Source organism: Cheilinus undulatus, linkage group 3, assembly GCF_018320785.1.
Source record: "Cheilinus undulatus linkage group 3, ASM1832078v1, whole genome shotgun sequence".
In the NCBI taxonomy this organism is placed as follows: domain Eukaryota; kingdom Metazoa; phylum Chordata; class Actinopteri; order Labriformes; family Labridae; genus Cheilinus; species Cheilinus undulatus.
Genome location: NC_054867.1, coordinates 21,966,776 through 21,988,694, shown reverse-complemented (window position 1 = coordinate 21,988,694; position 21,919 = coordinate 21,966,776). Strand labels below are relative to the sequence as shown.

Below are 21,919 nucleotides of genomic sequence, written 5' to 3'. Positions count from 1 at the left end.
TACTTCTCACAGCAAAACACAAGATCGCACAAAATGTTCCAGCAAAGAAAAAAAAAAATTTTATGAGATCCAGCAGAGGAATTCTGTCTTGGAAAGTGCATAAGGTTATTTCAGGGCTTTTCTGTATGATCTGACCACTGGTGTCACATATAGACCAGAGACTCAAAGGAGATGATTGTGTTTGTTTTCTGAAGTCTCTGAAGTTGACAACAGGAATGTCAATAAAACGTAAATGGTTGATTTACAGAGTTGAATGCATGTTTGGTTTCTAGAAAAAGCTTTTATATAATCTATGTACTTCTCTTTTTACATTTTCCTTATTTTCAGGTTCAAAAGGATGCCAACAAGGGATGTGTTTTGTTGAACTCATTGCAATTGTGGTCATGCATTTCATTAGTAAAATAATAAGTAAGATTTTCATGATTATACTTTTATAATCATGAGTCAAAACAGGAAACTGGTGATGAGATAACAGCATCACTGACTCTATCCTATTGAGGTTTTATTTTTCCTCCACTGGCTGCCACTCAGGCTCAGTCTCTGGCTGTAGTTTCAGAGCTCACATCACTGGAGACATTCCACCTCAGTCACATGTGAATAAAAGACAGCATGGAGGGAATATTCTCACATGTTATTGTGGAAAGTCTGATGATTTTTTGCTCTTGAAAAAAATACACAGAGGGATTTTTAACTTTTTTACAAGCCTCCAGTGCCTCATTTTCGTTTGACATGGCTGACTGCTTGTTTCCTTTGTGCTGGGGTTCTAGGAAACTGGACATCTTACATCCGTCTTCAGATGGACTTGTTGTTCTGGTGATACACACGTGGGCTCAACCACTGCTTTTGTAATCAGGATTACACAAACAAGATGTTGATGCTCCACCTGTTTGCCCATCTTTTAGTCCCAGCAAGTTCAGCCATGAGTTAAACTACGGATCTTTTATACGTTTGCCTGATGTTTTTGTTTCCCTGCAGGGATGGGGCCGGTCCACATGAATGAGGTGGAGTGCTCTGGCTTTGAGAAGTCGCTGACAGAGTGTTATTTCAACCGTGACGCACTGGGCTGCAGCCACGAGGAAGATGCAGCAGTCAGGTGTAATGTTCCTGCCATGGGCTTTAACAGTGGAGTAAGTACCTCTATTTACATCACAAAAAAAGCATAATTATTATAGATGTGGAGGACTCATCTGTCATCTCTTTCCTTAGCTGCGGTTAAATGGTGGCCGTAATCCCTACGAGGGACGTGTGGAGGTCCTGGCAGAGAGGAACGGCTCTCTGGTGTGGGGCACGGTGTGCAGTAACAGCTGGGGGACCATGGAGGCCATGGTGGTGTGCAGACAGCTAGGCCTTGGCTTTGCCAGTCATGCTTTCCAGGTAAGATTAGACGCTCCTCTCCACATTCACATCCATCAAGTCATTTTTAGGATTAGCTTATCTTTATGGCACAGGTTTTCAGAATACAGGAGATGGTTTAAGGAGCAGTTAAGGCCCTGGCATCTCACTGGTTCTCCACATTGTACTCAGTCATGCCAGTTTATTTTATAAAATTATGAGTAATCCCCATACACTTCAAGATGAATTGCATTTTTGTTTGTTGTATTTAACAGAATAACACAGTCGTAATAAATGCACATAGTTCATTGATGATACAAGGATGATATGCAGACATATTCACTATTTATTCTACTCTAGTTTTAAACTTAGAAAACAAAAGAAAGTGCATAAAACCAAGGACACCTAGGATGTTTTATGCAAAGTTTATAAGTTTTGAGCTTTGGACCTAATTCCATATTGACATTGAGAAAAAAGAACAATAAAATCAAAGAGATGCTCCAATTGTGAAAACTCGGGCTGATACTAAAATTTCACTTATCAGTTTAGCCCATACCAATTCTGGTGTAATTTCATCTATTTCTTGGTGAAACACTCCGAGTATGCCAAAATTTTCTCTCACATTTGACCATGACATCAGATCAGAGTTTGCCAAACAGGACACTTTTTCTGAACTGTAAAAAAAATCTTTTTAACTTGATCCAGCAGTTAAGTATACGAGGTACCAGCATAAAAACTAATTGGACACAACATCTTTGGCAGATGTTTGTAAACAGGGCTGTTATCAGCAGATACTCAACCAATACATTTATCCATCACTATTGAATTGGTTTAATTAAATGCATGCTATATCATACGTGACAGCTAAGGATTTCGGGACTATGTGTGTGAGTAGAATGTCTCTTGATAACAGAGTATGAACCTGAATTTCCCCTTATAATTAATCAAGTATGTTAAATTAAACAAAAATTAATTGGGTTTTATAACCAACTGTTAGCAGTTTAACTTACCCTACACAGGGTCTACATACTTCCCTTCCTAAGCCACTAATTCAACCTTAATTTATCCCCACAGTGCCCCAAGGTTAAATAGAAACTGGTAGTCTTACACATTGTCTGTGTTATTATAGAAAAGAAGAGCAGCTCTGGCAGATAGAAACAGATACAGTTCTGTCTACTGTTAGAGATGGTGACCCTTAACTTTTGCTACTAGGTATATGTAGCACATTTATCACTGACAAAAATAAGAGGAAATGTTACAAAATGCTACGTCTTTCTGCCAGAAAGAGTATTCTTTTAAACTGGGTTAGAAATAAGGCCTCATCTAAGATACAATCAATCAATCAATCAATCAAACTTTATTTATATAGCACCTTTCAAACAAATTAAATTGCAGTTTAAAGTATTTTATAGGATTGTACAAAAGTGATTTACAAAATGGTAAAATGGTAAAAAGGTTTAGTGACTAATGCACACAAAGTAGGTCTCTAAAAGATTTATAAAGATGAATGATTAAAAACAGACAGAGATTAAAGACAAAGCAGTAAAGGGAAGAATTTATAAAGTAGGAAACATTAAAAATAGCATAAAAACAATAAAAATAACAATGGTAAAAGATTGGACCTTCCAGATAATTCAAAGCCTATAAAACTGGACATAAAAACATAGATGATCATAACTAAAGTTAAATAAAAGCCTCACTGCATTATTTATCATGTAGGTTACAAAGCAAAGATAATGTTTTTCACAGATCATGGGAACCATTTCTGAGTTTTCCATTTTTGTTTTATGTACTCTTTTATAAATTAATGTAAGCTATACTGTGTACATAACTACATATGTATATATTCATTATGTATGAGGTGTGAATCCTGTACCCTCTGCCTGTATGTATTTTATTGTGTGTGCGCTATTGTTTGTTTGTGTTTTTTTATATCTGGAAAATTTACATATATTTAAAAAAGTTTAAAGAATGCATGCAAAGATAATGTTATCTCCAGCTATGTGAAGCATATGATAAATTTAGTGTGTAAGAGATAAAACGCAGGATATAGTTATGTTATTGACCATAAGAAGCCACATTGGCACAAACGTCCATTTCCATATCCGTGTCTCTGTACGTGCCAGTAAAAGCCATTAACTCTCACTCTGACAAGCCTGAGCTTTATTGACCCCAGAGGGCTAAATAAGTATGTGACTGTCTTGGAAACATCAAAAACACACAGTCGGTGTGTGGAGCAGGTCAGCGATGGTAAACCTATGACACAGATGAGCTTTTAACTCCTCAGCAGGAGAGACGGGGAAGCCTTCAGTTGTTGTTTGAAGTTTTGAGGAGCTTTCCCCCCTAAAGCCCCAGGGCTTTAGTGGCATGACTTGGCAGCGTCACAGTCCTGTGGTGCTTACGTTATACTTTCTTATCCCAAAGGAGACCTCAGTGCTGCCTTAATGTCACGAGGTGACAGGCTGGTAAAGTCAAAGCCCCCCTTGTGTTCTTTAAATATTCCTATTTTAAGGCGGAAACTAGTGTTGTAATTGTGGTTAATAGAAGATGATATAGGCCTGGAAAATATGTGTGAATCATGATACCAGCAGGAGCTTTTATGAGTGGAACCTGGACGGGATCTGCTGTGTTTAGGACAATTACTGCATGTGCAGCGCCCTTCTAATGGAGCAGCATGTAAACATGTCATTATGTGTTTGTGGTCACTGCTAGAGTCCTCATCCTTTAGTCTACTACAATTCAACACAAGTTTCTGAGATAAAGTGCCTATTACTACTAACAAGTATCAGTTTCCTTGAATTAGAGATCCTCTGCCAAGTCAAATAGGCAGATGAGAGTATCATAATAACACATTACTTGACAGCACACTGAGTTGTCGTCACATAAAAGTTCTCATGTTAACAGCAGGCTCAGGAGCGATAAACGTCTGCTCTCTGTTACTGCAGCATCAGCCCCTCCAGAGACTCTTTCCTGTCTGACTTTAAATACTTCTGCAGGCAAAAACCCACCACCACATGGAACAAATGACACAGAGCTGTAGCTGCAGCGCTGCACGTCTGTCCACCTCAGCCCACCATCACAACTCCCACATCCATATCCTTCAGTTTCTTTCCCATGAATCCCCTGCTTCCAGGGAAGATGATGGAAAGTATTCGGTCACAGGTTGTTTCCCTGTGGTCTGCAAAATGTTGTAATAAGGCTGAGTCAGCAATGTGAGGACAGAAGAATATCTCCTCTCCGTGTGTTGTGTGATGGACCCACTTTAGATTTGCCTCATGGGACTTATGGGATCAAATGTCTGCAAATTAAATGCAGGAGGAAAAACAGAATAATTTGAATGCTCCCACACAAATTTCCAAAACAGTTCAAGCACGAGATGCTCATCTTTTGATCCAAGTGAACTGGTAAACACGGATAGACCCACATGATGAAGCTTCAGACTTGAGTCTTACATTAAATCTCCTGTGTGGAGTTTTTATCTGGTTTTGAAACAGACTGAAATTAATGATAAGGTCTCTCTATGAGCTATAAAAGCAAATGAGACCACCAGAAAGAAGATGAGCTATTTGTTATGTTGTTTCAGCCGTCTGCAATCGATGCTAGGGGGTAGGTGTTAGATGAGGAGACTGACAAGCCTTATAAATGGTCCCATCATTTTATATTTGCCACAGCAGTTTCATGATGAGTGATACTCAGGTGGTTTAAAAAGGGAATCTGAGAATGAAGACAAAAGTAAGAGTCTTTAGATCCTTGATCCACCTGGTCTTATTATACTCTTCTGAGTCCTGGACAGAAATACCAGGTACGTTTTTAAGCTTAGTTTTGGTGTTATGAAAAATGTTCCTGATTAAGGCAAATTAACCTTTACCTTAATCAGGCCCAAATTCTTTGAGATAGAATTATCCTCTGAAAAGTTTTAAAGTGTATCAATATATTTATCTACCCTTTTAACTGTTTTTTAAGCAGCTCGGTGCTGTGAGAATGAAGTGTAAGGGGAAAAAAGTGGTGAAATGTGCAGTGGTACGGCTTTCAGCAGGTACTGCACCTCCAAACCAATAACACTGAGTCTTAGGTGAAAAGATTTCCACAGGATAGACTGGGGATTTCTTGGTCTGAGCTCCTGCAGGAGCCTCCTCTCTCCTCCATCCTCAACCCTTCCAGGTGCATTTAAGGAATTGGTAGGTCTTTGAAAAACAAAGGGAAAATGCTAGACTTCGTCTATCTCAATCGACAATGTCCTTCAACTTTTGTGAGCAGATTAAACTATGAGGTTTAATTGATTATTGTGCTTTTATTAGTGCTGGCATGTAGATTTTTGAACAAAGCCAGGGTAGCTGTTCATGCTTGTTTCAGTCAGTTTGGATAACTTAACATACTACGGTTTTTACCCATAGGTCTTTTCTATTCTTTTCAATGAGCATTTACAATTTCCCACCTCCAAAATAAAAAGTTATGTCTATCTTACAAAACTAACTAGCTGCTGGCTCTGTATTTTCAAACAGACATTCAAGTAATATCTATTTTTTTCATTAGACTCAACTTGAACTTGATCACCCAACTGCCCTGAAGCTTTGGCTAGACTTCAGTCCTGAAAGGAAAAACTGACATAACATTGGAAACCCCCCAGACCAATAAAAATAATGAAGACAGCAACATACAGGCCCTGCACGGCCACACAGCTTGAAATTTTAGCCAACAGGTCTTTGCGTTGTTGTGTATGAGTGACTTGAAAATACTCATACAACAGTTGTAAAGAAAATGTTGAGTTAATCCTGTGACTTTATAATCGAGTTAGATTTACAGTAGCTTCAGTCACCTCAGAAGCCCCTCTGAGCCATATTTGTAAACAGTGCTTCTCCTTTTTCAGGAAACCTGGTACTGGGCAGGAGATCCCTCAGCTGATGCCATCATAATGAGCGGAGTGAGATGTTCAGGGACTGAGCTGACTCTGAATCAGTGTCTACATCATGGGAAACACATCGACTGTCCTAAAGGAGGTGGACGCTTTGCTGCTGGAGTGTCTTGTACTCAAAGTAAGAAACCGTATGATAAAAAACACTGTGAACTTTCAGAATTTTAGTTTTTCACGATGACAGTATAGAATAACTGGTGCCAATGGTTACACAAATCATGTTTGAATTCAGTTTGGCTGCTCCGCTTTCACACTGAATAGGACAGAAAATCTAACTCCATACAGCTGATTCTAGTAGTTCTTGCTGATTCATGTTGTTCGTGACCACCGTGTTTTGTTTTCTTTCCCTCCCAGCGGCTCCAGACCTGGTCCTAAATGCCCAGGTTGTAGAGCAGACCACCTACCTGGAGGACAGGCCCATGTACGCACTGCAGTGTGCGGCAGAAGAGAACTGTCTGTCCACCAGCGCCAACAAAGCTGACTCCAGCTCTTACCGCCGCCTCCTCCGCTTCTCCTCCCAGATCCACAACAACGGACAGTCGGACTTCAGGCCGCGGGCCGCACACCACTCCTGGATCTGGCACGAATGTCACAGGTGAGGACTCGGCTACTCTGCCTCTGTTTTCAGAATATATGAAGAGATGTTTCTAGATCCTCTCTGTAGCAATTCTGATAGCGAGGCTTGAGTATGGGTCATCTCCATGTACCCCTCTTTTATTAGTGCATCAAAAAATCCCATTTTTACTAGAAAACACTTCATGCTTAGATTAAGTAACATCACTCTCTCCTTAACCAGCACCACACTGTTAGTTATTTATCAGTATGAATCTTTCTTTATTGGGGACTTTGTGGAGTAAGTTATGCTAACCATTGAACTGATTAGCATACTGGCTAATGCCTGAAACCTCATATGGCCCATTTAAAGGCTAATAAAGGTACAAATATGGGCTTCAGAAAAACTCCATATATAAAATACCATCCATCACAGTTAGAATGCACGTCAATGGGATGCATTTTAACAAACATTAGTTGGAGTCATATTGTGCATCTTCTTGACAGTGATTTGGGGAATCTTCTTAGGGGATTAATGGGAATACTGGGACAGACACGGCTGAGGTGTGGCACTGCTCAAAAACTTTGGTGCATAGCATCACTGAAAAGAACATCTGTGTGTACAGAGTGTAAATCATTTTGATTATTCTCCTCTTAGCTTCTGTTGGTTATTAAGATGAATATATAATATCAGTCAATTTCATAACCAAACAAAAACTTCACAGGGGCTTTAAATGGCGTACAGAAAATGAAGTTTATGGTTTCAAGAGTAAAAGATGTATAAATGTCCTACTTTCCCCTATATTCCTCTGGCCTTCAAGCTTTTTCTGTGTTGTTGCTTTAAGTGTTGTGTGGACACTGTCATGGATAAGTGCATGTTTGTTATTGTGGATCCTCTATATATAGTTTTAAATATATAGGATGTATGGAGATCATATTTTTTCCTTGTCCATTCCAGACATTACCACAGCATGGAGGTTTTCACCCACTATGACCTGCTGAGTCTAAACGGCACCAAAGTGGCTGAGGGACACAAAGCCAGCTTCTGTCTGGAGGACACGCATTGTGATGAAGGTAAATACAGCTTCTTTACATCCTTTTCATTTTAAGACATCCTGTTCTGGGTTTAGACTTACTGTTACAGACTCCATTTAAACTTTATTTTCTTTCATTGAGTAAAACTGTCGAAAAGGAGTCTCATTAAAGTACTTATATTGTTGAATGTTTCTACCAGGTATCCAGAAGAGGTATGAATGTGCAAACTTTGGATCACAGGGCATCACAGTGGGCTGCTGGGATACCTACAGGCACGACATCGACTGTCAGTGGATTGACATCACAGACCTGAAGCCAGGAGACTATATTTTCCAGGTACATTTGCTCTGCCGGTCCAGACATAGTAGTAGTTATACTACATCTGCTGCTGGAAAGATTGCCTCTTCTGCAGCCACTGTAGCCTCACAGACCCAACTAATATCTCAACTTTCCACCTCTCCACATCTGCTTGAGTTTGGCAGTCAGCCCAGGTATACTCTTACTGAGAGATGTATAAGTAAGAGCAGGGGTTGTAGAAGGACACAGAACTTTCTCTGGCTGCTGGATTGTGACATGAAGCCAACCAAAGAAAAAAAAAGTTCAAAAGATTCAAAAGTCATCACTTAATCTGTTTTAATTGAGTCACAGTCTTCAGCTTTTATTACGTTTGTCGTTATGCCTAAATGCTATGTATACATTAATAGATGGTTAATTTCCTGTTTAACACTTTTTTTAACTTCTCCCAGGTGGTGATAAACCCAAACTTTGAAGTTGCAGAGTCAGATTACACAAACAACATCATGAAGTGTCGCTCCCGGTACGATGGACATCGGATATGGACATACAACTGTCATATAGGTGAGAACTTAACTTTCAGGGTTCAGATTCTGCTTTTCGGTACATGATAAAAAATTACAAACAACTTTTAGTAGCTTTTTCCACACATTATGCAAGACTTTTTCCACAAAACAAAACCACTGGTTTACTGCAGAGTAGTGCTTAGCTACTCGTTTTGTTGTTTGGACTGAGAGCCCCTGCCGGTAAACTTTTACTGTGCATTTAAGTCAAAGTGAAATGACAGATTTCTAAAATACTGAATTTAAAAGTACACATTTACAAAAGACCTACTCTGTTACTGTAATGTGAGTAAATGTAATTAGTTACTTTCTACCCCTGGTATGAACTTGACGTGTCAGAATATCCCAGTAAATATTACTGTAAGTAGGACTTTGTTCCCCTGAAACTGGATATAGTTAAACTTCAGATAAGTTTTCATTGACTTCTTGCTTTAACTTAGTTTGGACCATTTTAAATCACAATAACAAAATATAAATATCTCAGCTGTCTTCTCACATTACTAGCTGTAAGAGAGGTCAATAAAATTCAACAATACTGAAACATCATCCACACAATAAATCTAGTTTAAAACCATTTATTGTTTTAATGGGACGTTTAATATTCAGTGCTACAATACAGACTTCTTTTCCCTGAATTTCCTCTTTAATTACAGTTACTTTTTACAATACTGTACATACCACAGTCTTGTCAATCAGACCAGGCACAACAAAAGATCAATTCATGAAGACTTTCCATTTCAGTAGGACAGAAAATGGAGTAGTAAACTCCTTTTACTAGATACAAACTTATACATCTCTGGGTTTAAGTGGTGATGGTAACAGAGTCAGAGATTTCCAAAGTGCAAACTTCAGTTGATCAGAAACCTGTGAAATGATGTTCACTGTAGTGACTTATGAAAGAAATTAACACTGCCTTTAAGGAAATAATTCTGAGTTAAACTTGTATCACATAGAGAAAAATGTATTAAAAATAACTTAAAATCTCAGAACCTGTTTAAAAAAATAAAAAACCTAAAATGAAATAAAATATTAAAAAAAAAACTAAGATTGCAGTTTGACATTACAATAATGTGTGAGTTAAATTGCTGGCTTTTCAAAGTAATAGTCCAATCTTAAGAACAGATCTAATTCTATTCAAATAACTACATTACATTTGTCAGTTGGACTTCTGTACCCCCTTTAAAAAACAGTCTGTATCTACAATAAACATTTTAAACTAAGTCCTGAGAAGTAATCCTAAAACTAAACTAAGAACTTTATTGTAGGGTTAATGACATCTAGTGGTGAGCTTGCAAATTGCTGCCACTTCATTATGCTTTGTTTCCACCAAGCGATTTGGTTTAGGCCCTGCGATTGACTGACCAATCCAGGGTGTACCGCATCTCTCGCCTAGTGACAGCTTGAATAAGCTCCAGCCTCCTGCAACCCTCAAAAATGGATGGATGGATTTGGTTCAGATTGGTTTGCAATTACAAGCATTTCCTCTGTTGATAGTTGGGAGATGTGAAAAAATAACTGATCTATACTGTCCTACTTTTTTTTGCACTCCTCTGCTGGAGTACCAAACATTGCTATATAACCCTGAAGATTGGACTTAGACACACTGCAGTCAGTTGATTTGTTGAAAAAATCTTCACTTGCTTGTGTCAAAATGGACAGACTTAAAACACGCTGTTTTGTACTGAGCTGGACTGCGTTCCTCCCTCATTTGCCCTAAACATGCTTCTAAGGTAAACAGTGATGGACTATTCAGTAAACAAACATGTTGAGCACTGGTTAGACTGAAATGAAAACTCAGTTCAAGGCAAGTTACAAGCCATTATCATTTGCAAACAAGTTAGTCCAGAGGCTCTTTCACATGAACAACAGGAGCCGGCTCTTGTTTGAGATTCAGTTTCTTTTCACATTTTTGGTGTCTTTTGTGACAAAAAAAGCCAAAATATTACCAAATGAGCCTTGTGGGAGCAGAGAGACCAGCTCTGTCATTTTTTTCACTATCGCGGGGATGGACGGACACTGGCTCTGGAAACACAAGCAAGATCAGGGTTTACAGTCACAAACTGGGCCCAATTAAATGGAACCAAACCACTTGGAGGAAACGCACAAATATGGCTGCTAAATTAAAGCCCCAAATACTGAGATAGATTTTTCCCTTTCTATAAGTGCATGACAGTGTAAAAAGATATTCTCTCTTCAAGATGAACCCCTACTTACAAAAAAGTTTATTCAATTACAACAAAACATACCAACTCTTATTTTTAGTTTTTCATAAACGAATGAAAACATTTTAACAAATATGGAATCCATCTCTGCCAGTGAACCCTCATAAAACTTCCACTTTTACTGATTTTTTATTCCTGTAGGAAGAGGAAACAAAACCTTCCCTGCCTGAACTCCTGCGAAACACAGTTTAGTTTCAAGCCAGCAGGCAGTCCAGTCACATCAGAACAAATTAGGAACTGTCATTTCCTCCAGTTATTTTCCTTTGAAATCTCTCTGTATCAGAGCTTTTCTTACATAGTTATTCAGCACTTATGCATTTTTATAAATAGTGATCCAACTCCTCAAACTCTTTCTATCACCATACAAAGCTGCTGTAAAAACAGTGTTGGATGGTGATCTTAAATCAGCCTGCTGTTTGCAGCACCAGTGGAGCCTCTTCAAAGTGCCAGTGAACAGGTGCAGGCTTCTGCTGGATCTCTGTCTAGTAAATACAAAGACTTTTAGAAGCACATTTAAGTGTTACAGCAAATCACAGCACAAATACCAAACAATCCACTTTTGTAGACAAAAGTTTGCCTAGCTAATATCATAATTTTTAACTCCAGATATTACTGGCCACTGTCTCATACAAGAAGTTCCAGTCAGAATTTCATTTGCGGGTGGTTACATTTTGTCCGATCACAACGGTCAACCTAATCTGAAGTTGGAATTTGTTTGACCAAGTTCTCCAGGGTTTGATTTATGAAACCAACTACGACTGTTGTTTTCATCTTCATTCCTCTGTCTGACTTCACAGGTGGCTCACTGAGTTCGGACACAGACGACATGTTCCCTGGGTTGCTGACCAATCAGCTGTCACACAGGTAGACTGAAGATGAAGTGCGCAGATGGATGGATGGATAAAGGGGAGTAAATATGAATATTTGACAACCACTAGAGAAGTGTTGGACTTTTGTTGGGCTCAGGGCTCAACTGTTACAACAGACAATTAATTAATGGGAGAAAGGACTGCTTGCTTACTCAATCTAATACCCACATTCAGTGGTACAAAGTACTCTTAATGCGTTAGTGCTTTTGTTGTCAGTGAAATGAAGGTTTTGATCTGGTGATTAACAGGAGAGACTGAGAGACAACATAACTTACCCGATACATGATGCCAACTGTTGCCTTCCGAGCCAGAATTTTTGTTTGGAGGGAAAAATTAAGACTGAATTTTCTTTTGATTGATGCAAATAGTCTTCTCCTGAACCTGGTGCTACAGCTGAATTTTGCACTGTTTTTTCCTGACGTCTCCACAATAGTAGATAAGTAAAAGCTTCAACTAGAAATCAAATCAAAGAGATATTCTACATTGCACAAGTGATGGTTCAATAAAAACTCCTGTTTTTATAAATACTGTATTTAACTTTGTACAAATGATGACACCTTGTAGCCAAAAGTGTCATATGGGCTTCCAAAAGCCAGTTTATTTTTACAAAATTGTGACAGAAGGCATCCAGTAGTGACTGCATTAGATTTTTTGTAAGGAGTCAATTAAATTGGATTTCATTAGATTTATTTAAGTATTTTCCAGCATTTTGCGTGCCACATACTTGACCTCCACGTTTTCAAAATCTTTTATTTATTATTTTTTTCTTTCTTGGTTTCTCTAGTAGACAAGTTTTTATATTCATGCATTGTACATCCCATCAGCTTCTCTCTTAATGTCTATGTTTTGTTACACCATTATCATCAGGGACTAAGATAATTTTGTGGATGATCTGTTAAGTGCCACAGATGTATGTGAAAATGCCTCCTCGTTGTTTTGTAAATTAGTTTTTTTTAATGTAGCAAATTCAAGAATCCTTAATTTTAAAAGGGTACTTGTTGCTTGCTGCCTGACTGTTTTTATTTTGTATGCATGGGTGAATGTAAAAGTATTACATTTTTGGAAATAAAAAATGGTCAAAGCAGAATTTTTTGTGTTGAGCCTTGTCCACATTGCTTCCTTAATAAATCTTCCTGTAAACTCAAGTTTTCCCCTTGTAAATCGTACAACATTTAGGGTTTTAAATACAAAGAAACAGGTATTGTGCTCTACATTTGATAGTGGTGAGTCTGTATTTCGGCCACAGTACTGACACAAATCAAGGCACAACTTTTCCTCACAGGTGTGGATACTGTCAAAGCACAATTTTTTCCACTATGTAAAACAAGCTAACAAGCTCTGTTGAGTGGAGAAAAGTGAAAGAAAATATTGTTTTCAGCACCTCATGGTGCCTTGTTCCTCCCCCATCATAATGCCAGCAACTAAAGGAAACAGAACGGGGCAAAACAGCACATCTGTCACACTGCTGCATTGTTCATGAGTTTTCAGGACACCACAATGGGAACTGATGTAATTAAGATGATTTTGACGCTGATGGGGGGGCAGACTGTGGACAGGCCAGGGGCACATATGTATTATATGTGACCTTTAATGCATCTATTTATAGAACTTAGAGGAAGGCCAAAGGAAAGCAGACAAAGCAGTGGAATGGCATGAATGTACTAAATGCTCTACAGACAGTTTTCCATGTTGTATATGCCAATACATGTGCCATAGATGTGATACATGTAGTGTTCAGCTCATCAGAAAACAGCTTCACCACCAACACAACTCTAACAATGGCTTATTTTACCTTTATTGCTTTAAGAAAACACTGTGTGTGAATGTAAAATGCTCATGACTTGAACTCTGATAAATCAGATTACCTCTATCAGCTGACAGAGTTAGTTTTTCTCTTCAGTATCTCTGCACTTTGCTGCGACCCTGCAGCCCCAAGGCTCTGCTCACCATCCGCTGGGCAACAACACAGTCTGTTTTGGGGCGTACCTTCACTGGCTGAATAAACTCTGGAATACAGCACACAAATAATCATGTTATCCATAATTCTCCAAAACAAAAAGAGAAATTAAATCACAAGAACAAACGGACGGGTTCTGTAATATCAACAAAAAAATTTACTGCATTGTGCTCAAGTTCAACCACCTTTTGTCTACCTGCATGTCTGAAGGCCTTGCCTTTGGCTTTTTTACTCCCTTCAGCCAGAGGTCTTGCCTTCAGCAGAGGATGGGAGATGGAGAGGGCATGAAGTGCTGTGATGATATTGTCATATGTGAGCACAAATAATCATTTTCATTCATCATTCAACTTTAAACCTGTGCAATTCAGAGAGCTCCTTTACCTGCAGACTCACTGGAGAAAACCCCCAGGGCATGTGTGTTGTCTATCCACTTGATCTTCATTCCACCCTCACTGACAGACAGAAGAGACATTTATAACACAAGATCAACTGTTTGAGATAGTCTTCATAATGTGAGATTCCTAGAATGATCATTTCTGTGTAGAAAATCCATTACAGAGACAAACTTACAGCTGGTAAAAGTTTTTGGTTTTAAACTCACCTGTACTCTGTGAAAGCATCCAAAAGGTCATCTGTTTTGAACATAGCTGGGAAGTTATAGATCTCAATCACATGGCGGAACTCATCCAGGTTTAAATACACTGTCTCATACAAGGAGTAGTCATTGTGAGCATGCTCAATGGAAAAATGTACTGCCTCTTTCAGATGTACCTTGATCTAGTGAGACAAACAAAAAAAATATCTGGTTACAATTTCTGGCTCAATGTGGTCTTAGCAAGCAAGAGGTTAGCGTGACTGGAGTGAAATATTACTCTTAAAAAAAATTACTTGTGTACACAGCAATGAACCAAGAGCCTTACCAAGCTAGCAAGATCCTCAGCTTCCTCATCCTCATCCTCCAGAGTCATATTAGCTAAGCTGGAAACAGTCTGATGTAATGCAGAGGACTCAGCTTCATGAAGGGTTTGAGCACAAAGTTCTAAAGTGTCACCAACATGACTGAGGACACTGTCTCCTACACTGGGGCCAGGTTCCTGCTTTGATGCAGAGGATGAATTTGTGTCTTTTGTAGTTTCAGGTCTGGAACAAGATTCATATGAGCTGCTGATGCAGTTGCAGCTACTTGAAGCTGGGCTGACCAGCTCTTGGTCTGCTGAGGCAGTCTGTGAGTTTTGTAAAGACATTCTCAGGCGAACAGCTCTTGGCATGTAAAGCGGTTTGTCTGGCCTCTTAGTTGCTCGGTTCCGCGCTGGGACTGAAGGTTTAGGCTTAATATCACTGTCCATCTCACAGGGGCTGTTGTTGCTCTCAAGGTCACTTTCTTCCTCCACCTCAAGCCTGCAAACAAATGTTGCATTTTATAATGAAAACGTTTTTAAAGTAGAAATGCATGATGCTGGATTTTGGCAGATATCCGACGTAGATTTTTACAAAATAATTTTAGCTGATACTGATATTCAAATGTAGTTCTGACCTAAAACTTCAGTTCTTTAAACACAATTTAAAGTTTGAGGATGAATAAATTGATCAATTTTAGCCCTTAAAACACTCTTTAAAGCATAAGGAATGATGATGAATTAAGAAAAAGACTTAAGCTGCAGTAGGTTGGTTCAGCCTGAAACCACACTAAATCATTTGTCCATATAGCCAATATTTACAGCTGATACATGCAGATTTTTATAGCCAAAATATGAGCGGAAAATGTTGCCTAAGTATGCAGAAAAAGCTACACTTATTCCACATACTTAGCATTGCTACCAGGATGGCTATTACATATCAAATACATAAGAGGCCAAAATAAAACATTTTGCAACTTTTGCACAAAAAAATGAGCTGCTTTCCTGATTACATCAGCCTGTTTAAAACACTGCTCTTTACATGCCATTTTAGCCTCCATACTATGCATTGTATGTCTGAATCATCATCCAAACGTATCAGTCCTCATCACTTTTGGAAGTTCCTAACGTTGAGAATACCTGAGCTCAGAACAGCAGACCACCACTCGTCTGCACCAGCTCTCTCCTATTGAAAAGGTGGTCAGCTCAGGCAGGTCTTCGATGGTCCTGTGGATCAAGTACCGCAGTCTGCTAGGTAAAGGGGGGAACAGGAGCACCCTGGGTAGAGATACAAAGGGGCATTGCAGCAAAGGAAGAAGTGAAATAATAGAAAAAATAGAATGTAGATTTAAACAATTGGGACAGGTGAATTGAAGAAGTATCTTATGTAACACAGCATTTCTAAATCAGCAAGTCAATTTAAGCACAGTCTTTTTACATTCACTTACAGTTACAATTACCTTGAATGAAAGGTTAGATTGAGACGTGTCTGTTCCAGTAAAGAATGAGATCAGATGACACTCAGCACTTGACAATCCTCTAATGAGCTGATCAAAACCACCTGTCAGTTAGTGTTCACACGGTATAATGATGGCTATACCCCAAGTTTCAAAAACTAGCTCTTCAACGTCAAATAACGGCAAAATGGATGTTTTCTTGAGGGGAATTGCAACTCAAAAAAGGTTTTGTGGAAACTGTCAGTTGTATGAAAAGCAAGACTAGAAAGTGGCCCCACCATCAAGAAGATCAATACTTTATTTCCTGAGAACTAAAAAAGACTGAGCATTTACTTTTGCATCTAAAAAGAAAAAAATAGAATCTTGTGGTAACTACAGTTTTCCAGTAATTACAATTAAAAAGGGACTCTTATAGAAAATCTAGCTTCATTGCACACAAAATAAAATGTATATTTTATTATCTTTATGACTACGGCATACAGCTAAGAAAAAGGGACTGTCAAAGTATCAGAATATTATGGAAAAGTTCAATTTCAAATGTTTCCTGATTCTTTATTCTCACAAAAGTTTACAAACAGCAGCAGATCTTAAAAATCCAAGTTATGGAGGACAAAACACAAACATTTCACTTGCTGACTGATGTGAAGGTACAACCCTCCCCTCCAACTAAGCCTTTATTCTCTCACTCTGGTTCAGAACACACAACCACACTCATGGGGAAGACTGCTGACTAAAGAGCTGTCCAGAAGACAATTAATTTTGGATTTGGATTTTTGAGAGCTGTAAGCTATAATCATCAAGGAAAAAAAGATTAATATAGAATATTTAGAAGTTTCACTCGTTTAAAAGAAATCACAATATTCTATTTCTTTAGATGCAGTGGTATTTAACAAAGAAGGCAATGCTGACACATGGTGGTGGTTTTGTATGTAGGTCTATCTGTTTTGCTGCAGTTGGACATTCACAATAAATGAACCACACTGTGATCAAGAATGCACACCCCAAACATGCTTTCAAATGAAGCTTTGCTAGACACATGTGTAGACCAAAGGGGACCAAGGAGTCCATTCATAAATTAAATAATAATTCACAGGGACACATGAAAACTGAGAAAGCCATGAAATCTGTGAGCATTCTGATATGTTGTTAAAAAAAAATACTGGGGTTACAACATCATCAGATTTTGCTCAAGCTTGTAAAGTCCATGGTGAATGAGTGTACTGTATCATTAATACAAAGGAGGAATGATAACATATCATATCAGGCACATCATCATATGTACAAAAGCAAGTTTAACTTTCAATGGAAACACTAAAAGGATTTTTTTTTTTTTTAAAGAGGCATTTTGAGTAGGCGTTTTTTTAGATCCCATGTAAACAATCCTAAACTTTGGTTAGTCATTAAAGCAGAATATCTATTGTAGTGTTAGCAGAAATAAGTCCAGAAAGAAGCAATAAGACAAATCATTATAAAAAGTGAATAGTTTTTATTATTTTAAAAAGGAATGGGAAAAAAACAAGTTTCAGAGCCATTCACTATTCTTTAAAATAACAAAATCCTTGGAGATTTTTCTGTGAATACATCTTAAAATACAATCTTATTTACGAGCTTTTAACATTGACTTACACAATAAAGTTTTGTCACAATCCTGGATGGGTTAGTATCACTCCGTAAGTATCACAGTGTGTTTTGATTTGGTTGATGAACAATTCAAAACTGGGAGAAGAGTTGGTTTACCTGTCCAAAAGGGGTGATGCTTAGTTATTCAGATGAATGGGACAATGTGTTCTTCTTGCCTGTTGTTTTACATGTGTTTCAAAGATAGGACTAACTAAAGGAAGAGAGGGGCAGACATCTTTTAGGACAGGCTTTGCCTGAACGGGAGAAGCATTTACTGACTTGAAAGCAGTGACGGGGAAAGCGAAAGAGCACGAACGTCACACAGGTGTTCTTTCTTAGTGTGAAACTTACCTTTTAGGGTCGCTCGTCTGCTGGAATATTTCCAGCTCAGCTTTGACATTATGCACGAACTGACACTCCTCCATAGGGGAAAAACCGGAAAATGCCATCAAAAAGAGGTGACGCCAAGGTGGACAGAGACGGATAGGTGCTGTAATGGAGATATGAAAACTTATTTTAGCTTGTTATCATTTACTTAGCTGTAACGCAAATATCAGATTCAGCTATATACAAATGTACGGTGACCGACAAATGAGCAACCATAGTTAGACAAGTTATCTTAACATTCTTGAGCTAAAGAAAGGTCATTTGAACGTTTTCACAAACGGGTAGCTACTTATGCGTTTTATTCCCAAAACAGTATCAAACCAAACATTACTAACTTTAAAATGAAGCTAACTGACTTCAGTTTACGTTAACGTGCGCGAAGTGACGTTCGGTGTACCAGACTACCTGGTGCTAAACAGTGACGGTTTGCCGGTGATATTAAAGTGTCCTGTTTTGTCGTGCGGTGGTTCCTTGTGAAACTGAGCCCATGGTAGTTCAGGTGACTAACGCTGAAGTCACGGGCAGCACCGGTTCTCTGTTTTGTTAGCTAACTAGCTCTTGTTTGCTTAGCTTCAGGAAGTAGCCGTTTTTCGAGATTTACTTATATCCGGTAAGATTCCTTCAAAATAAAACCGACCTCCCTGGGGCGTATCCAAGATGTTAGAGATGTGCGTTTTATGGGTGTTTGAGATTTTTTAGAGATGGGACGTTTATGAAAATAAACTGTGAGGCTTTTTGGTTGCTTTGCAACCAGCAACTGGTTCTCTCTTTACCTGCCTTCTCAGGTGTAAATTGATTTGCAATTCAACTTCCTGAGACAGGTTTGTGAGGGAAGATACTGAAAGTTTAAGGTTAGGCAAGACATTTACATGCATATGATATATATATTCTATCAACAACTTCAAGAGATATTCCTCTTTAAACATGATATGATATGCTTGCATCTATATATGTCAGTACTTTGGGTGAGTGCTTTGTGGTTGTTTGGCCGGTTGAGGACGTTATGATGCTTCACTGTTACTGACTCTGCTTTCATTTGAGGAGACTCACCCTGAGGAATGATGTTTAAATAATCTTTCTCAATGTACTTGTCCACTTAACACATAAAGATAGACAAAACATCAAAATCTGTCATGCAATTTTGACTGTGCAGGGTGACATCATTTATTGGGATGCTGGTTCAGGATTTTGGTTTATATTTTTAGTGATTGGAATATTATCTGAACTGGTGCATTTTGAAATACAGACTTATCTTTCCCCTTCTGGACCTACTAAGACAGCTCACAGCATCTTGTATAGTTCTATTTTAGCCCCTCACATTTATATTTTAGGTTAACAGTGCTGCCATGTGACAGAGCAAATGGTAAAAATTCAAAAACAATGCAAAATAATGTTTGATCCTAAATGATTGTTTTTTTTTCCCCGCCATTAAATTATTTTGACTGTGCTGGAATATTGTGTTGCACTTCAGTGCACGACAATCCAGTCAGACCTCAGGGAAGCAAACTGCACCTCTGTCTAACAAAGATAGACAACAGTTATTAATTTATGTCGTATATTGCATAACTTAGTATCAAGAATTATGATAGAAAATATGTTTATATTGACAGCATTTAAAAACTAGAAAAGCACTCGGACAGCGCAGACCTCCGCCATTAGCCCTATCTCCCAATAGTGACAAATCCTTTAGAAAGTTCCTGGATCTGTCCCCATGTGCCCCCCACCATGGCATTCGCCGATTACTCCCTCCCCGGTGGGGTGGAAACACGGTGAGGCAAAGCACTGACTTCCCTACGGGTGCCAACAGATGCACCCATGGTCTCACCACATGACTGGAAGTCATGGCAGAGGGTAAATATTCCGCTATTCCTCCCAGCATTGTGAGTATTCTCGCTACAATATGCTGTCTTTCTCTCTGTTACGCTCAGGCTCGTCTCCTCGACTGGGCGTGCATCTTTCAAACTCAGTAAACTCCAAAACTTTGTATAGAAACACACCCAAAAACTGCTGCTGGGATTGAAGTTACACATGTCCGCCAATTCCTGGTGTAAAGTAGTAACAGCGCAGACCTCCACCATTAGCCCTATCTCCCAATAGTACAGAATCCTTTAAAAAATTCCTGGATCCAGACGGTGATCTAGATCACTCCCAAAATCTAATCAGTTCTTCCTTATGCTATTTCTGACATTTCCTGAAAATTTCATCAAAATCCATCCACATCGTTTTGAGTTATGTTGCTTACAAACTAACCAATGAAACAAACCCACCTGCTCACATAACCTCCTTACCTTACTAATGTGCCTTTACAAACTATGATTTAAGATAAGACTTTAATCGTAGCAGCTGCCATATACACATGAAAGAAAAACCCACAATTGTCACAGAAATAATTTGAATCTGACAAAAGTGATAATAAATAAAAATTCATTGAAAATTAACCAATGAAAATCAGACATTGCTTTTGAATTGTGGTTCAACAGAATTATTTTAAAAAACAAACTTATGAAACAGGCCTGGACAAAAATGATGGTACCCTTAACTTAATACTTTGTTGCACAACCTTTTGAGGCAATCACTGCAATCAAACGATTTCTGTAACTTTCAATGAGACTTCTGCACCTCTCAGCAGGTATTTTGGCCCACTCCTCATGAGCAAACTGCTCCAGTTGTCTCAGGTATGAAGGGTGCCAGGTATGAAGGGTGCCAATAAGATTTAAATCAGGGCTCATAGAAGGCCACTTCAGAATAGTCCAATGTTTTGCTCATAGCCATTCTTGGGTGTTTTTAGCTGTGTGTTTTGGATCATTATCCTGTTGCAAGACCCATGACCTGCGACTGAGACCAAGCTTTCTGACACTGGGCAGCACATTTCTCTCTAGAATACCTTGATAGTCTTGAGATTTCATTGTTCCCTGCACAGACTCAAGACACCCTGTGCCAGATGCAGCAAAGCAGCCCCAGAACATAAAAGAGCCTCCTCCATGTTTCACAGTAGGGACAGTGTTCTTGTCTTGGTATGCTTCATTTTTGCGTCTGTGAACATAGACCTGATGTGCCTTGCCAAAAAGTTCCAGTTTTGTCTCGTCTGTCCATAGGACATTCCCCCAGAAGCTTTGTGGCTCGTCAACATGCAGTTTGGCAAATTCCAGTCTGGCTTTTTTATGATTTGTGTTCAACAGTGGTGTCCTCCTTGGTCGTCTCCCATGAAGTCCACTTTGGCTCAAACAACGACGGATGGTGCGATCTGACACTGATGTACCTTGACCTTGGAGTTCACCTTTAATGTCTTTGGAGGTTGTTCTGGGCTCTTTTATTACCATTCATATTATCCGTCTCTTCGATTTTTCATCAATTTTCCTCCTGCGGCCACGTCCAGGGAGTTTGGCTACAGTCCCATGGATCTTCAATTTCTGAATAATATGTGCAACTGTAGTCACAGGAACATCAAGCTGCTTGGAGATGGTCTTATAGCCTTTACCTTTAACATGCTTGTCTATAATTTTCTAATTTCCTGAGACAACTCTCTCCTTCACTTCCTCTGGTCCATGTTTAGTGTGGTACAAACCATGTCACCAAACAGCACAGTGACTACTTTTCACCCTTTAAATAGGCCGACTGACTGATTACAAGTTTGTAGACACCTGTGATGCTAATTAGAGGACACACCTTGGTTGAACATGTCCCTATGGTCACATTATTTTCAATCTTTTCTAGGGGTATCATCATTTTTGTCCAGGCCTGTTTCATGAGTTTGTTTTTTAAAATAATTCTGTTGAACCACAGTTCAAAAGCAATGTCTGATTTTCATTGGTTATTTTCAATG

At 38.8% G+C, this 21,919-nt stretch overlaps 2 protein-coding genes across 7 annotated transcripts in view; one reads left to right on the top strand and one right to left on the bottom strand.

The window, feature by feature from the left end:
* Positions 1 to 13,406, top strand: part of loxl2a (lysyl oxidase-like 2a) — a 43,313-nt gene extending 29,907 nt beyond the window's left edge. For both annotated transcript variants that reach the window (XM_041781881.1, XM_041781890.1), the window contains exons 7-14: positions 976 to 1,127; positions 1,207 to 1,374; positions 6,200 to 6,365; positions 6,599 to 6,839; positions 7,755 to 7,870; positions 8,031 to 8,167; positions 8,578 to 8,689; positions 11,708 to 13,406. In XM_041781881.1, coding sequence (XP_041637815.1) covers positions 976 to 1,127; positions 1,207 to 1,374; positions 6,200 to 6,365; positions 6,599 to 6,839; positions 7,755 to 7,870; positions 8,031 to 8,167; positions 8,578 to 8,689; positions 11,708 to 11,778 — 1,163 coding nt within the window. In that variant the 3' untranslated portion in view covers positions 11,779 to 13,406. The remainder of the gene's footprint in view (positions 1 to 975; positions 1,128 to 1,206; positions 1,375 to 6,199; positions 6,366 to 6,598; positions 6,840 to 7,754; positions 7,871 to 8,030; positions 8,168 to 8,577; positions 8,690 to 11,707) is intronic.
* r3hcc1 (R3H domain and coiled-coil containing 1) lies at positions 9,248 to 18,680 on the bottom strand. 5 transcript variants are annotated; one of them, XR_005991627.1, is made up of 9 exons: positions 18,502 to 18,680; positions 18,061 to 18,199; positions 15,773 to 15,910; positions 14,657 to 15,134; positions 14,338 to 14,513; positions 14,118 to 14,188; positions 13,922 to 14,028; positions 13,645 to 13,785; positions 9,248 to 11,392 (listed from the first exon to the last, which is right to left on the bottom strand). XR_005991627.1 is itself a non-coding variant. In XM_041781899.1 (9 exons), the coding sequence occupies exons 2-8, from the start codon at positions 18,156 to 18,158 to the stop codon at positions 13,676 to 13,678; spliced, it is 1,167 nt and encodes a 388-aa protein (XP_041637833.1). In that variant the 5' UTR covers positions 18,159 to 18,199; positions 18,432 to 18,680; the 3' UTR covers positions 9,248 to 11,392; positions 13,645 to 13,675. The 5 variants fall into 5 exon arrangements, 4 of the variants coding, with proteins under 4 accessions (XP_041637833.1, XP_041637826.1, XP_041637840.1 ...); XM_041781899.1 differs by having other exon boundaries at positions 13,933 to 14,028; positions 18,432 to 18,680; XM_041781892.1 differs by having other exon boundaries at positions 13,933 to 14,028.
* Between the last annotated feature and the right edge of the window lie 3,239 nt (positions 18,681 to 21,919).

What these genes read in the sequence shown, in the direction of transcription:
- r3hcc1 (XM_041781899.1), bottom strand. Translation starts at nt 18,158, where the DNA reads ATGGCATTTTCCGGTTTTTCCCCTATGGAGGAGTGTCAGTTCGTGCAT. An exon ending in CAGACGAGCGACCCTAAAAG is followed by an intron (nt 15,911 to 18,060) that starts GTAAGTTTCACA and finishes ATCTCTACCCAG; the next exon opens with GGTGCTCCTGTTCCCCCCTT. An exon ending in GTCTGCTGTTCTGAGCTCAG is followed by an intron (nt 15,135 to 15,772) that starts GTATTCTCAACG and finishes ATTTGTTTGCAG; the next exon opens with GCTTGAGGTGGAGGAAGAAA.